At 41.2% G+C, this 15373-nt stretch overlaps 2 protein-coding genes across 2 annotated transcripts in view; both read right to left on the reverse strand.

Moving 5' to 3' along the window:
* Positions 1 to 852: 852 nt before the first annotated feature.
* LOC135991117 (bone morphogenetic protein 2-like) lies at positions 853 to 5946 on the reverse strand. Its single transcript, XM_065639399.1, has 5 exons — positions 5652 to 5946; positions 5304 to 5443; positions 4453 to 4569; positions 2993 to 3194; positions 853 to 1301 (listed from the first exon to the last, which is right to left on the reverse strand). Exons 1-5 carry the CDS (start codon positions 5944 to 5946, stop codon positions 853 to 855), a joined length of 1203 nt encoding a protein of 400 aa, XP_065495471.1.
* Positions 5947 to 12744: 6798 nt separating this feature from the next.
* ERCC6 (ERCC excision repair 6, chromatin remodeling factor) overlaps positions 12745 to 15373 on the reverse strand; it is a 46567-nt gene continuing 43938 nt past the window's right edge. The window contains exon 22 of the mRNA XM_065639376.1: positions 12745 to 15236. Within this exon, the coding sequence (XP_065495448.1) occupies positions 14808 to 15236 (429 nt within the window). The 3' untranslated portion in view covers positions 12745 to 14807. The remainder of the gene's footprint in view (positions 15237 to 15373) is intronic.

The following is a 15373-nucleotide window of genomic DNA, read 5'->3' on the forward strand; positions in this document are numbered from 1 at the left end:
GTCTTCTTTCTTCCTGCTAAACTATGGAGATTCTGACCCAAGTTTAGGATGCCACTGTACAGCCACTGTATAAACACACAAAGGAATTTTTTCTGTCGCAGAGCCCAACAACCACAGCAGAACACAGTGGAAGAGAATGATTTTACAGAGAGGGGGACTGGCTGACCCTTCGTCATACGGATGCGCAGGCCTGAGTCAAAAGTCAAGTTTGCTGATTCCCAGACAAATACTGACTTATGTGTTCCCTTGGATTGGCTAGCAAGTCCTGGGGGGACATAGAGGCAGGTCTCTGTCTGCATTTAGTAGGGCTGCATAACGAACAGGTGAAAGAAATGCCTTTCTGGGTAATACATGATCTGCAGACGGTAGAGGCCTCTGAGATTAGCTCTGGGCAAACACTTATCCTGAAAGCTCTATGTTGGTGTGTACATCCTCCCTGGATCATGCAGTCAAAACTGAATAAGGTTGTTGTTACTAAAAGACCTGCATTCCATCCTGAAGTGAGGCAGAATACCACTTCCTATGAATTCATAGGAAATTCTGAGCCTCAATATGCTGAACAAGACCTTAATTTGAATGTTCATTTTAAAGTGTTTCAAATTCTTCATGTAGCAAGTTCCTCAAAGACCTTTCCATGCAGGTCAGCATACCCTCCAGAATCCCATGGTTCTTCGAAAGCCAGACTTAAACACCTTTCCACGTGGCCATGGTGAGGGGATAAGGATCTGAAGCACAGCTGAGTTTCTGGCTCTCCTGCACTGTAAACTGAAATGATGTCTTCCTTGGTATCTTCAGTGGCAAATGAGGAAATGAATCCAGGTGCATGGCAAATCCAGACAAAATAGGGTCTTACTAATGACAACCACACCTCGTTGCCACCATGTCTTTATAATTTTTAAGGACCACATTCTCTTTGTCATCAAAGTAAAGAAGATTGAGGGACTTCAATTCATCTGGCACACAGCAGGGCGTGCTGACATCTTGAGACAGTTTAAGTGTGTGGACTATGGACTGAACCGCAGCATGGTTTGTTGCATTTAGACTTTCTCCCAAAGGGAAGAAACAGGATCCTCTGCAATAAAATGCATTGTATCCACTTGGGTAAATAATCCATCCTGACCAGCCAATAGCACGGAAGTCAACGTAGAGTTCCCTTCGATGACATGCTATTACCTGGCTTTTGGCAGGGGGGATTGCAGCAGCTCGAGGTCTCCTGCTCATGCCTGCATTGCTGCTTTCAACGATTGGAGTTTCATGAGGCACACCTGGTGCATCGTTTTTGGCAGGGTCCATCTCTGGTTCTGAAAGGAAGTTGTGTGTTAATTTTTCTCAAAAGAAATTTGGTTCCTGAGTACGGTATTCTGCATGAAAGTCTATTCCATAAATCTACATCAAAGTCTTCAGAGTAGATTTAAAAATGACACTTAAACTGTAAAAGTAGCAGAAGGGGTGTGCATTCAACTGCCATTTCAGCCATATTTCAAAAACTGCCAAATCTTACGCTTCACTTTGTGATCTTAAAGACCCTGACTCAGCAGAGATGTAAGGAAAAAGCTCAGTGATGTACTAAATACATTCTGTGAACTCCAAAGGCCCTTTTCAGGGCTGAATCTGGTCAGAATAGTATTAACAGTCTTTATACAGCCACTGCTACAACAAGCATCACACTGAGCAGTGCTAACAGAGGGTGGAGATCACAGCCTTTTTCTCTCTCCAGTATTCTCCTACCAGGAATTCTACTCATTCACTTGCAAAACACAGTATGTTCCTGTAAAGTAGTATTTAAAAAAATATTTTTCAATTTTGGCATCTGAAAAAATTACCACCAGGTTTATGGAACTCTGCTAGAGCATGAAGCTTACTGACAATAGATTTGCTTTCTTAAAGTATCTTCTGAGAAGCCTTGACAAATGTCCATGGAGACCTCAAGGCCCAGAGGCTGAAAACCACTGATACACAGGCTGGTAGAACAATCTGCACAGATTCACTAACCACAAACAACAGGCAGGTCTAGGCAGTTTCTTTCTTGAGAAAAGAGTATCAATTTCTCAATCCTGCCACAGTATTCCATGTAGAGCTTGATGCTCATTAAATTGGGATCTAGGATTTCATTATAAAAATTTTCTTTGGAAAAAAAAAACAGGCCAGCCTCATTCTTGTTTTTAATCAATTTCACCACCTACTTCTTAGTATTGATGCAAGTCCTACCTAGTTTCTTTCTAATATGCAAATGCAACTGTTTAGCAGAAAGCCTTGCAAACCTAAAATAGAATCGTTTTTGTCCCTCCTCCTAGCTTTTGCTCTTTGCATTTATCAGGTTCTGAAATCCAGCCTTAGCTGGTTTTACTGGAAGACCAGTGAGAAAGGTAAAACACTGTGTTTTGTAATTTAAGAGATGAGGGCGTTGTCTCTGATGAAAGCAGCCTTTAGTCACAATGCTAATTAGTCGCTGGAGTTAAATAGGTGCTTAAAAACCAAGCCAAGGACAGAGAGGTTTAAATTGCTTATTTAACAACCTCTTCCACTCTTGAAAACTGCACTTAATAACTCTACTTACAGTTGCTTTACTAGCATTTTCACAAAGTTTTCCAGGTCACTGAGTTTTTTTAGCCTAAACCTAATCTACAATTTTCATGCAAACTGCACCATCACAAAAATACCATAAATAGTAATTTAAAATAACATAATAGTATTTTTTTTAAAATACAACTCCTACCCCTTTGCAAACAAAATAAACCAGATTCCCCCTAGGCTTTTTGAATATTTCCTGCAAACAATATTATTCTGAGCGGAGAGGCAACTTAGGATGCTGGTGACCTACTAGTAAGAACTATCAAATCAAACTCTGATCAGTGACAAAGCTGAACTTCAAACCTGTTCAAAACTGCAAGTAAATACTGAGATTAGGTACACATGAGGCAGCAGAAGGTAACAGAAGATGAAGAGGGAGTTAATATTATAAAACAGAGCTGCTGCTCTCATGTGAACTTACTTGTGGAAGAGGTTACAAAGTTGGAAGATTTCCGTTTGTTACTGTTGGTGAAGAGGACAAGGAGAGCATTTCTACTCTCCTGCAAAGTGCCCTGGCTCTTAGCAAACTTAACCAGGTTGTGCTCAACTCTATTGTTGAATACATGTGTTGTAGTTATCAAGAAGCCATGGTTGGATCTGCTGTCTCCAACCCACTTGGAAACCTGGTAATGACAGGGAAATTAAAAAATATTGTTTCAATATTCTTATTGCAGCATTACGATTAAGAAATGTTTATATTAGGAAAAGGAAACAGGCAACAAACATGCTATAAGAGTGTAAGAACACATATTATGACAGAAGTGAGGTAACTGTATAGATGAGACTCAACTGAGTTTAATATTTAAAGCAGTAATACAACATTTAAAAATACAAAATATCATGTGTTCCCCAAAGCTACATTTACAGGAAGATAATTAATTTCAGAAAATTTACTAGTGAATATAATAGTCTAGGAGTTAAAATTAACATTGAAATAAATCCTCTCTAACTTCAGCCAGGAATTTATTTTTCATAACAATCTTAATAACAGAATAATATGAACTCCTTAGACTTTCCATACCATTAAAACTCATTCCAATCTAACAAACATGACATTTGAAGAAACTAACTCGTAATTAAGCAAATTTACTTTATCTAATTGTTATAATTACAGACTGATAGATAAGACCAGGCCATTCTCAAGCAGGGCTATCATGACTTAAGATGCAACTCAACCAACCATTCAAGCACACTGTTCAGTCTGATCACAAAGCTTAGGTAACAAAAAACACTGTCTGAGAGTACAGATTTAAACACAAGAAACTGTATGTTTTAAAACACTTTTTTTTTTTCCCCTATGGAAGAGCATTCACATACTGTTATAGTTTAAGAGTATTTACAAAACAAGGATATTTGCAAAGCAAATATTGAAACTAACAAATAAAGAAGTCTACAGATGAAATTAGATGAAAAACAATCCAACTATGGTAAATACCAGAAACACAACGTTAAAACACCCTGCACATTTGCTCTGTAGTAACATCACCAAAAAAAAAAAAAAAAAAAAAGAAATGAAGTGAAATGAAATGAAAATGAAATGAGAAATGAAAACCTACTCTTAGCACACAATCAATGCCATCTCCTCTAGTAAGCCTAAGGACTAACATGTTTTAATCACAATGACATACTTGGCCCAATGCTCCTCCTGATATGAGGTTACTCAATCCTCATCATGCCAGTGCTGCTAGCAGCATATAGTCACTTGTCCTCTAATTCAGGTAGCACCAGGTGTATGTTTGAGTGTAGAGAGAAAGCTTCTCTCTCTGCTGCTGTCCTTCAGTTTGAATAGACCACAAAACCCAGCATATGGGCAATACTGGAGTTCTGAGCTGTCATTTTAAGAGATTTCAAATTAAAATTAAGTCAAAATTATCTGCTTACTGTCTGCGTGACGTTGAATACTTCCCAGCCTTCTGTGTACAGGGACAATAATCTTGATGCAATTAGATGGTTTTTTTGTGGCTTACTTCCACTCTCCAAGAGCTCATACACTTCCACCTTGACGAGAGCAATACAACAAAACAATAAGAAATGAAACCAATTGTTCTTTCAGCAAAACAAGGAGGATGAAGATTACGCACACTTCTGCCACACCATAGCTGTAAAACTGTACTGTCATTCTAGACCAGGCAAAAAGTAGGTTGTGGACAGTTTAATAGAAAAACTAGTATCGCTACATACATCTGTTTCTAGTTGTGTTCAAAGGCAGGATATTGGACTTTTTGATACTACAGGAAGATATCCTGACCGTTCCTTTGCTTTTTGTTTTGAATATGTGATACCACAAAAGTTTTTGGTTTCTCCACATCTTTGCCTTCAGGTTTGCAAAAAGCCCAACCCAGCCTTTTACCAAAGGCACAGATACACTCAATATCAGAGTCCTCACCTGCCCTATTTTCCTATGAATCTCTGATTTCTATTATTATTTTTTTAGAGTACCTCAAGCAGATAAATTAAAATTTGTCTTGGAAAACATCTCAAACCCCAGAAAAGTACAGTATAGTTTGAGGTAGGTCTGACATAGGTATCTTTAGGGAGAGCTCACTGCCATGGCCAGGGCCAAACCCTTGCATCTACTTCTTTGCACGCTGCAGGCAAAGAAAAGGCGAGGACGACAATTAAATAAAAACAAAGGAGGTTTACGTACTAAACGGTTGCACTCCTCATTTTCAGTATTATTATCAATGAAAGCACAAGTAAGTGTTTAACTGACAGATAATTTCCCCACTTACTTTGCAAAAGTGTTTCACGTCTGACCTTCTAGATACACGTGTCCTCTTCAGCTTGAAGACCCTGAACTCGGCTTTCAGCATCTGCTCGCCCTTCTCCATCACGCTGATGTCGAAGTAGAAGTGGTACTGGTCCGCGTGAACTGCAAAAGAGCCTTCGTTAGCAAGGCGGCGAGACCCCGCAGAACAAGCTGCACCCCCGCGTGTTCCACGGCAGCCGCGGGGTCCGCTCGGACCTGCGGGGGGACGCGAAGCGGGGGGCGCGGGGGCCCGGCAGCGGGGTCGGTGGCCGCTCCCCGGCTGGGGAAACGCCGCCCCTGCTCGGCTGCGGGGAACGCGCCCTCGGCCCACCTCGGTCCTCAAAGCTGCGCACCACGTCGCCCTCCAGCAGCCCCGGAGCGCGGGTGATGCCGTTGGCGTCGGCCACCTTGTTGAAGAGATCCACCATGAACTGCGGCGGCTTCTTGCGGGGCAGGACGTCGGGCGGCAGCTCCTCGATGTCGAAGACCTCCCGCAGCCGCTGCAACGCCGCGGCCAGGACCTCGTCCCGCGGGCCGGGAGCCAGGGGCAGGCCGCTGGCCGCCGGCAGGCTCAGCAGCCAGGCCAGCCCCAGCCACAGCCCCAGCCCCAGCCGGCGGGCCGCCATAGCCGGCGGCGCTCGCTCGGGGAGGCGGCCGCAGGTGCCCCGCGCCGCGGCTGTGACCGCGCTGCGCTGAGTGGGCAGCGGCCCGTCCGCCGGCCCCGGCCCGCCGAGGCTGAGGGCGCGGAGCGCTGGGCAGGGTGCTCAGCCCCGATGGCCGCTTGCCTCGGGGGTGGGCGGCCGCGCCTCGCCCGGGCCACTAAGGTCCCTTGAAGGCTCAATGGGGCATCGCGCTCGCTCGTTAACATCAGAGCGGCCGCCGGTCGGGGCCCGGGGCTGAGCCGCGGGGAGAGTGAGCCGGGAGCGGCTGTTGGTTTCAGGAGAAGGCACGTGTCTGCAAAGAAAACCGCACTTTCAAAAATCTAATTATTATTATTTTTTAAAAAGCTTTGATTTGGGGATTGCCGATCACAGGTGCTGTTTCCTGTCATTGTCATAGCAATAAAAAGTACACTTGAAAATGAGCATGAGCCTCTCGGTGTCTTCCAGCTTCACAGCCCACAGAGTTCCCCAGGCGTGGGCCCGGGTACCGGGGGCTCGGCCGTGCTGCAGGACGGAGCCCGTGGTCACACGAGTCTCTAACTCCGGCCTTACAGCTGCCCAGGGTCAGGGTTTAGGGACAGAATCCGGGTTTCTGCTGTTGCAGTGCTGCAAGAGCAACCATCCGTCTAAGTAATTAGGGATGGGGGGAGGTGTACACATTCTGAAAAGATATTTTAAAGCTTAAATAATTCCCACACTGAACGAGTTTTCTGTAACTTGACTCCTCCCCGCCTCCCTGCTTTGGTTGATGAAGCGATTTCCAAACTCTAAGCATTCTGCCTACTAGTCCTTTATAAGACAGTCTGGCAACTTACTGAGGAGCAATTATACATTCCTGATGTTCACGCAGCAGTGCCTGTTCTGCTTCTGCCACGTGGACCTGTGTTACCTTTCCAGGCAGACAGAAACGTCCTCTGGTTCCTCCTCTTAGGCACACTATGTTAGACAGGAGTACTTGCACTGAGCTAGCATGTGACCCCATAGGGGAATGAGGTGATGACAAACAGGCTACAGCTCCACACACTCCTAAATTAGCCATTTGAAAAAAAAAATAATAAAAAAAAAGGTTTAATCTGAATTGTTCAAACAGCTTAGACACAAAGCACTCACCTTTGGCTGCTCTAAAGCTGAAGTTTCTAGGGCACTCGGCCACAGGGCTCTTCAGATCCAGACTTCCTCCTAGTGTGACTCGTTCCGGCCTTCAGCTATTGTAGCCACATGTTTGGAAAAAAAAAAAAAAGGATAGTTATTATTGCTATGTTTTTTTTCACCAGGAGATAACCGTGCTGATCCAGTTTGCCACATGAGGTGCAGAGGACTGATGGAGCAAAATGAGAAGCAGTGATGGGTTAATCAGACCAGTGCAAAAAGCAGTGTTGCTGCACATAAAGCTACAGAAAACTTTGATCCTCAAAACTCTCCAGTTATCTTCTAAGGGCTGTAAGTATCTCAGTTCATGGCTAACAACATTGCTTGATAAAGTAATATCCATTCAAGTATCTGCCTGAGAGCATGGAAAGATACTGGTAAGATATGAGAAATAATCACTAGACTGTTTTTCAGCCATCCTAAAAGCTTTGCTTTCACTCCACTGCTTCTTCACATGCTTGTCCTCACAAACCCTACCCTACCCTTGGGCCTCTTCATTTATTCCTAGTATCCTCTCTAGGCATATACCTCCATTTCTACTCCTGTGGTGCTGCTTCCAGACATTAATGTCTGGAAACACATAGCAAGGGTTCCAAAACAACCTTAACTCTGCCCCAGAGGCAAAGATTTATGAAAAAAAATCCTCTCTGTTTAATATAATCTGGGACCACAAACAATGAAATGCCTCAATCATAGTAGTACAACTGCAGAAATTCCAGCCTACAGTTAGCCAAACGTAACCCACTGAGTGCTGTGTTCTTTTATTTTCATATTTCTGATTAGGCAAACAACATAATGAAAGCCTTGCTCCCTGTTCTTTTGTAAGACTGTATGACTCACCACTTATGTAAGCCATGTGCAGGAGTTGGTCATAGCTCCACTGATGATACTACATAGTGGTTTGCAATTAGTGGAAGGCTTCAGCCTCCCTGTTCTGTACAATATAAATAGATTCCCTCAACTTACATGTTGTGAGTAGTGTGGCTTTGGGAGCCCAGGAAAATCAGGGAATCTGTAGGGAACTATGATAGAAAGTTAATAACTTAAAATTTCAGGTGGATTCTCTAAAGAGTTCAGCATTGGCATTGCTTTTCCTTCTCCCTCTCTTAAATGACCAGATAAACAGCTTGGAGGGTCTGAAGAGTTAAAAATCATCTGACTTTCAGGTATAACTTGTGGGTAAGAATGGTGGCATTTATTATGTGACCTGTCACATCATCTTTGATGCCATTATAATTAATATGGGACGGCAATATTGAAAAAGCATGGTAATCACATGGCATCATTAGTGGGCAGAACAAAATTTTCTTGGGAGCCTTCATTGTGCAGTTTAGAACCTTGGCAACTTTGGACTTAAATGCAAGTCCCACCCTGCCATTCAGAAACAAAGACCTCAGCTCAGAATATATTCTCCCTTCTGTTAATTTCATATTAGCGCAATCAACAAGAAACTAGCAGACAGAGCAGGCTGGAAGTTACTTCTTTCTCAACACAGCTGCCTGAGACTTCTCTGTACACTCTCTGTGCAGGTTCTGTAGGTCCCAGTTTAGTGACTCAAACCGGATCCCTTCTTTCTGGAAAAAAAGAGGAGTTTTCTCTTCCCTGAACAAAGCAATGATGAACTGCAGTCTTCACGGTGGCTTTTGCAGGCAGGGAGCAAGAACACAAAGTATTCCACTCACTTCATAGTAGCTATCTTAAACTCATTTAAAAAAAAGCAAAGCAGAATGACCCTTGTGTGAAAGATGTCAGACTTCTCTTCACTTTTAATGATAATAGAAGCAGCAAAACCAGGGTCACTAACAAAAGTTAAGAAAAAAGGAAAAAAGGAAAGCTTCATCTTTTAAGTCTCAGCTGAAGGAACGGGACTGTACCACGTCAGTGACACCATGACATCACTGCAGAGCCTAGAACAGCGATCCCTTGAGAGCTGGGTAGATGGAGAAAGCCACTGAGTTAATAAGCGTATATTCAGCATTCAGCTTGAATGTTGGAACAGGGAAATTATAAATGGCCATAAGTTGCAGAGAGTGTTTTTACCATGTATCTAATATATAAGTACCTCTCCCAGAGGAGAAAGACTCCCAAGTGCAGACTTGCCGGCACATCTGACTCCAAGACATGTGCCCTGCTCAAGCCCTTCAAAAACTGGACTCTCAGCAATTTTGTACGATAGTTTTGTTTAAACTACAGTTGCTGAGTTAATGATCTAGACAATAAGATGCCATGTTACCTCTATTTTTCCAACTAGGGCTTCCTTGTACTGTGCTATCATTTCCTGAAGCATTTCCAAAGGACTTGAAAGATTTCTTGCCTTCCCCCAAAGACTGCATCTGTCAGATGGGGAAACCAATGCAGCAGGCAGTGTAGTACCACATCTGAAGTCACCCAGAGGGTTATAGCAGGAGAATCCAAATCTCCCAGCTGCTAAAAGACCAAACAGGTAGATTAACTTAATTCTTTCCTCACGGTTTAAGTAATTATTTGGTCCATATATATTGGGAATAAGCCACGTTTGGATAAAGCTCCTACAAGGTCTCTTCACATTTAATCTTTTCGTCAACTTTATGTATAATTTGAGAAAGCACAGCCACCACCAGCACAAGAGAGACAGCATTGTCCTTCCTTGCTGAACCACTGAGATATGGTGGTTCCTCAACACCTCCACCCTCCAAGAGAGAAAACTTCTTAAACTCTTATTATGAGACCTGACATAGGAATCACAGCAGCATGCAAAAAGAATGCAAGTCAGATATTAACCTACTCTTTTTATTATTCATCTACCCAGTTCCTTATTTTAAAAAGGAAACTATTTTATGTTGGAGAAAAGTGTTGCCCTTTTGAAAGAACGTAAGTCAAGTTACTATTTTCTCCAAGACTGTTTTGTCAAATTAATTGCTTAAATTATTGCTTCCTGTGACAGCTTTCCCTGAAGGATACATCCTGTAACAATAGCTTTCACACTGATTTTTCTAGTTATGTGACACCTGCCTGGACATCTTTGTCACTGAGAAAGTATGGTATATCATTATATGTGGATTTTTTTTTTTTTTTTAACAGAGCTCAACGTGTAACATTTTATTGGAAAATTCCCTCCCTCCCTCCCCACCAATGCTGTTATGGGGATTCCCCTCATTTTCACAGTTACATAGTAGTATCATTGTTTACTGAACAGATTCTGTGTATCTGCTCAGTCTTAGCAAATGCAAAACATTCTCCCTCTGTGAAGAACTTTTTACTTACGTACTAGTGATGGGGCATTACAGACCCTAGCAGTGTTCATTCACTACCAAACCAGGTTAATTGGTAGATGAGGAAAAAAGGCATGATTCAATTCCAAACTAACATCAGTATAACCAAGTGCACTTTCATACGTAACTTTAACTAGGATACAAGACACAAAGGTCTCTTCATATGGCTACTAAAATCATTGCCATCACCTATATCCACAGTTTTTGAAAAGCATGCTTTAAACTGTCTCTGGAGTTCAGTCAAAAATGGAGCCCAAAAGATCATTCTTTGTGAGAATCAACAAGCCTTGTGCAATAGGCTATCCCTCTTCAGGAACATAACTCACCTCTAATTGTCCTTTCCGTACAGCAGTATCAATAAGCAGACAGAAACCGGAGAAAGGCTAAATGTTCTGTGGCTGTTTCATCATGTATGTGCAGCATCCCAGATAAGACGGGTTTTGTTTCTGAAGAAGGCTGGGTCCTGGAGGAACAGCATCAGCCCATCCATGTCAGTGGAACTGCATTTACAACAGCTGAGGAACTGGAACCTTCTCAATCCTAATGACTCAGTAGCTCAAAGAAGGGAAGTGCTGAAGGATTTTACAAACAACAACAAAAATCCCATCGAGTCCTTTAGAAAGTCTTGTCCCTTCTGTTGTATCTTCTTGAAAGGCAGATAACTGCACTACTAGAAGTGAGTCAAAATTAGCCAAGTTTAGCAATCTCAGAATCAAAAGCAAAGGTGACTTTGTGACTTGAGTACAACTGTCTATAGGTGACCATCATCTGAAGCCAAAACTTACAAATATAAAAGCCCAATTCTCTATAGCTTTACTTGGGAGTATAACATCTATTAGCTGTAGTAGACTCAGTTCTCCACATGGTGTAGCCCTTTGAGAAGAGGCTGAACTACAGTATGGAGTTATGGATTTAAAAATACCCCTCTCCATTTTTAATCACCATTGCTATCAATCTATCCATTCAGCATCTTGCTAACATTTCTTTTGTGGTGGGTCATCATTGTTCAGAAGAGTTAAATACCTACAACATTTAGTGGAATCTCTTTTCTCTAGGTCAGGATTTAGCTTTTATACCAGAGGTTGGCTAGACCAGGGTTGGCTATAGAAGACTTAAGTTTTCAGCAAAAGGATGAACACAGCAGAATAAACACTTGGAAGAATATAAAAGGACAGGATGGGGGGAGAGAAACAATAAACAAAGAGGGTTTTTTTTACCTCCCTCTTTACAAATATGGTTTAAAACCAGACAGAACAATTACGTTAAGTTTTAACTTCTGCTGTGAAAATACCAAGGCAGCACGTTTTACCCAAACAGTGTACACAGTCCCCATAACTGCTTACAGAACAATCCAAGTATTTGCTATTTAGCTTTCTAGGTTTTTGTTCAACTGCATTTGTCTACCGAGCTGTGTGGGTAGTAGGTCCCATCACCTACATTGGCACAACATTTTTGGTGTAGCGTGGTGCTCAGCTTTTAGCACCTTTACAGGAAAGAAATTTTCAGGAGTTCTTGGGGTAAACTTCTTTTTTGAGGATTATACTCACTGTTTTATGCTGAAATGTCTTTCCTTATTAAGATTTATATTTTTTTCCACCTTGATTCCTAAACTAACATCTGTATTTTGATTGTTCTTTATCCCCCTTTTACTGAGTAAGAAAACCAAATATAAAAACACAGGCATTCCAGATGAGTGATTTTTGGAATCACGCACAAAGTAGCCAACTACCAAATGCAGCATTGAATACTTGGAAGCTGAGAAGGCTAAAATACAAGCTTTTCAAAATACGATGTATTTATAAACTATTCAATGGTAAACATGCTTGACTAAGCAACATCATTAGTCAGGAATTGTTTAAGATATTCTTTGAATATGTGAAAGGAATTAACTTTACATAGGTAAAGCTAAACAAACAAACAAACAAATCAGATAATGCTTTATGGAATAAAAGTAGGATTATTCTGAAATAACTCTTCTACTTTAAAATGCATAGCAGCTACATTATATTCCAAAACAACTTTTCCCTATAAATCAGTCTGTAGACCTTTAATCACATACACTTTCGAGATGAAATACTTAAAAATATATTTTTTAGTATTATATTCATTCAGTCTTTTAAACTTTTTAAACAAAAGCTAGTACTGGAAAAAAAATCTAGTAGCTAGAACGCATAATTTGAAGTTCTATAAAAAATTGAAATATACTTAAATATGAATCATTTAGTCAGAGCCACACTATACAGCAAAAGATGGCTCCCCCACCCTGTTGTTTCTCCCACCCCCCAAAGACGACTTCTAGAACAGACTTTGTTTTTGCTTTTTTAATAAGACCATACAAGCCAAGGATTTATAAAAAGCACATGCAAGTCAATTTACATTAACAGATTAGTGAGAAGCTGCAAACTTCCTTTGCAGGAACTATGTCTCTAAGACTGGAAGCAGTAAATAGAACAGGACACCAGTACTGACAGCTAAGGTGACAACGGCAGCTTTGCTGACAGTTGAATTCCTGGTTTGTTCCCAGGGCATTGGGATGCAAGCAGGCATGACACCCAAAACCAAATAAAATTCCCTATAGCTTTGTTGAGAAGAGCAACATTGGTTTGTGTTCACTCTTTTACTGATCCATTTTAAGTAATATCAAAAGATCTACAATTTTTGAAGTGCTTTGTAATTGCAGCTGAGATTCTTGGTTTCATCTTTCTCTTGAAAAAGGGAATATAAGGTAATATAAATGGGATCAGAAAAAGAGATGTCAGGAAAAGGTGCGACAGTCCCACTTTCAAATAAAATGATGAAAAGAAACAGATTCTTGGACTGTGTGTCGTCTCCAACTCCAGTCTGTGAAAAGCCAACTGGCCAGTTATTGAAACAGTGAGGCACCATTTTTTGTAAATCTCTAAAGATCCATTAGGACTAGGCAAAAACAAGAGGAAAAACCATTAGAAGTATCTCAAAGAGGTCCGTTACAAGAACAAAGGAACAGTTTGTACTCTTGCTTCATCATTCATCTTTCAACATTTGTACTTTCATTTGAAGTAAATAAGATACTTTCACATTGAACAAAAAACTGAAAGTAGCTCAGCTTTACTTTTTCTCAGTAGCTTAGAGATAGGAAGGACATTAGGCATATTTAACTGCTCCTCATTTAAGCCAAACGGTAATTTCATGTTGCTGCAAGAATGTGGTTTTCTTCTCAAAATCTATCAGTTTTCAACCCCGCTTAAGATTTCCTTATGTTGCACACTAGTATTTTGAAGACAGACCCAATGTAGTACGCACGTTTGCTACAAATAATCCAATCCTTTCTTCCTTGGAAGAAAATGGGTAATAGTCTTCCTGACAGTCAGACAAGTTCTGAGATTCGCTCTATCTACAGAATAGGTATGACCTGTAACTTCTGTAAGTGCTCCTATTATGTCTCTGGCCAAAAGTGATTATGTTTAGCAAAATACAGTGAAACCATTCCTCCTTTGACCAACTAACACCTCAGTCTTTGCCAAGCTATAAAATTTTAAGTGCTAACAGGGAACTGGGAAGTTTTTGACATCAATTAAAGTGAGACCCATGAACATTTCATGGGAACTTCTCTAACAGTCTTCAATTACCAGTCCGCAACCTGTGACAAATGGAACAGTTACTGTCACCTCAGTGGTAAGAAATATTGTACCAAGCAATTGCCAGTGGTGTAAGGGACTATAAACAAATTGATGATTATGGTGTAAATGGGTTTTCCGTAATATAATAATTTTTCCATAATTATCAACTGTCAGTCACCTCAATATCCTGCCAGGCTTTCAATTTTTTGTGATTAAACCTCCGTGGCAGTAAAATTATTTTCCAAGTTAATTACTGATGTAAGTTACACTGCATGTGCTAGATGCTGGCAACAACGAAAGCACCAACATTAAAATAAAATTCTCACTGCTGATCAAAGTGTCATACAATGATTTAGATGCACTTGTTGGTATAAGTGAATCTCTCATGCTGACCACTATAAATTTTTTTTTTTTGATGGTACACTGTGTGGCCCATGACAATTCAAGTAACATACAGAAAATTGAGGAAGAAGTCCTTGGAATTTCACAGAAATCAAATAAAAGTCTTACAACCCACAGCAACATCCATGGTTCTTATTGCAATAAAAAGTCAGTACGTATTCTTCGTCCCATTTATATTAACATTTCTTTTAAAGAAAAGGTGCTGATACTTTGTATTGTTTCATCTGTGAGGTAGATGGCACTTTCATATAAATAGTGTAAATCAGAAATTAAGTTAGCTCTGAGCCTGCAGGAAGCGCTGTGCCACTGACTGCTCAAGTCAACTACTAAATCATGAATACAAAATAATTCCTTGTTTTAAAAGACAAACACTAAGTCTCTGAAAGGAGAGTGGGGGCTGACGGGTGCCTTTCCTAGACAAAGGTCAGTGGAATTCTGGCTTTAGCTTCCAGACACCTTCACCATTTGGCCTCCTATGGAAGGTGCAGACATTGCGGAGAAGTTCTCTAAAGACGGAGGACTGCGCCACAGTCAGTTTGGACTCAAATTCGTGCAGCAGTTCCTGGGTGCTCGCCTCGCCGTCCACGCGGGCCCCGAATGCTACGAAGTTACGCAGATCCACAAGCAGTTCATCGTATTCAGTTGAACCTGGGGCTGGGGTGGGTGCTTGGTGATGATTCTCATCTCTTTCATTCCCTGTCTGTTGTGATAAAGTAAGGTGGTTTCTTGCTCTCATCTTAGCTAATAATGATGAAGAGTCCAGTGCACCGGATGATGATTCTCCAGATTTTCCATCAAAGTGTCCATTGGAACTACTCTTCTTTACATCTTCTCTCTTTATTGTATCTGCATCCTGCAAATGAACATACAGACTATGGATAAAGGTAGATTCTGAGGTCCACAGAATCTGTTAAACGAAATCTTCCTGTTGTTTAGGCTTAAGCAAACAAACACGAACACTCAGAAGCTAGTAATCTGAAATACACAATA

The sequence above is a fragment of the Caloenas nicobarica genome, chromosome 7 (genome assembly GCF_036013445.1).
Source record: "Caloenas nicobarica isolate bCalNic1 chromosome 7, bCalNic1.hap1, whole genome shotgun sequence".
Lineage (NCBI taxonomy): Eukaryota > Metazoa > Chordata > Aves > Columbiformes > Columbidae > Caloenas > Caloenas nicobarica.

Excerpts from the sequence above, each read along its gene's own strand:
- LOC135991117 (XM_065639399.1), bottom strand. The coding sequence starts at position 5,946 with ATGGCGGCCCGCCGGCTGGGGCTGGGGCTGTGGCTGGGGCTGGCCTGG. Across the intron at positions 5,444-5,651 it reads GCGCAGCTTTGAGGACCGAG|TTCACGCGGACCAGTACCAC; the intron begins GTGGGCCGAGGG and ends GCTCTTTTGCAG. Across the intron at positions 4,570-5,303 it reads ACGTGAAACACTTTTGCAAA|GTGGAAGTGTATGAGCTCTT; the intron begins GTAAGTGGGGAA and ends GCTCTCGTCAAG.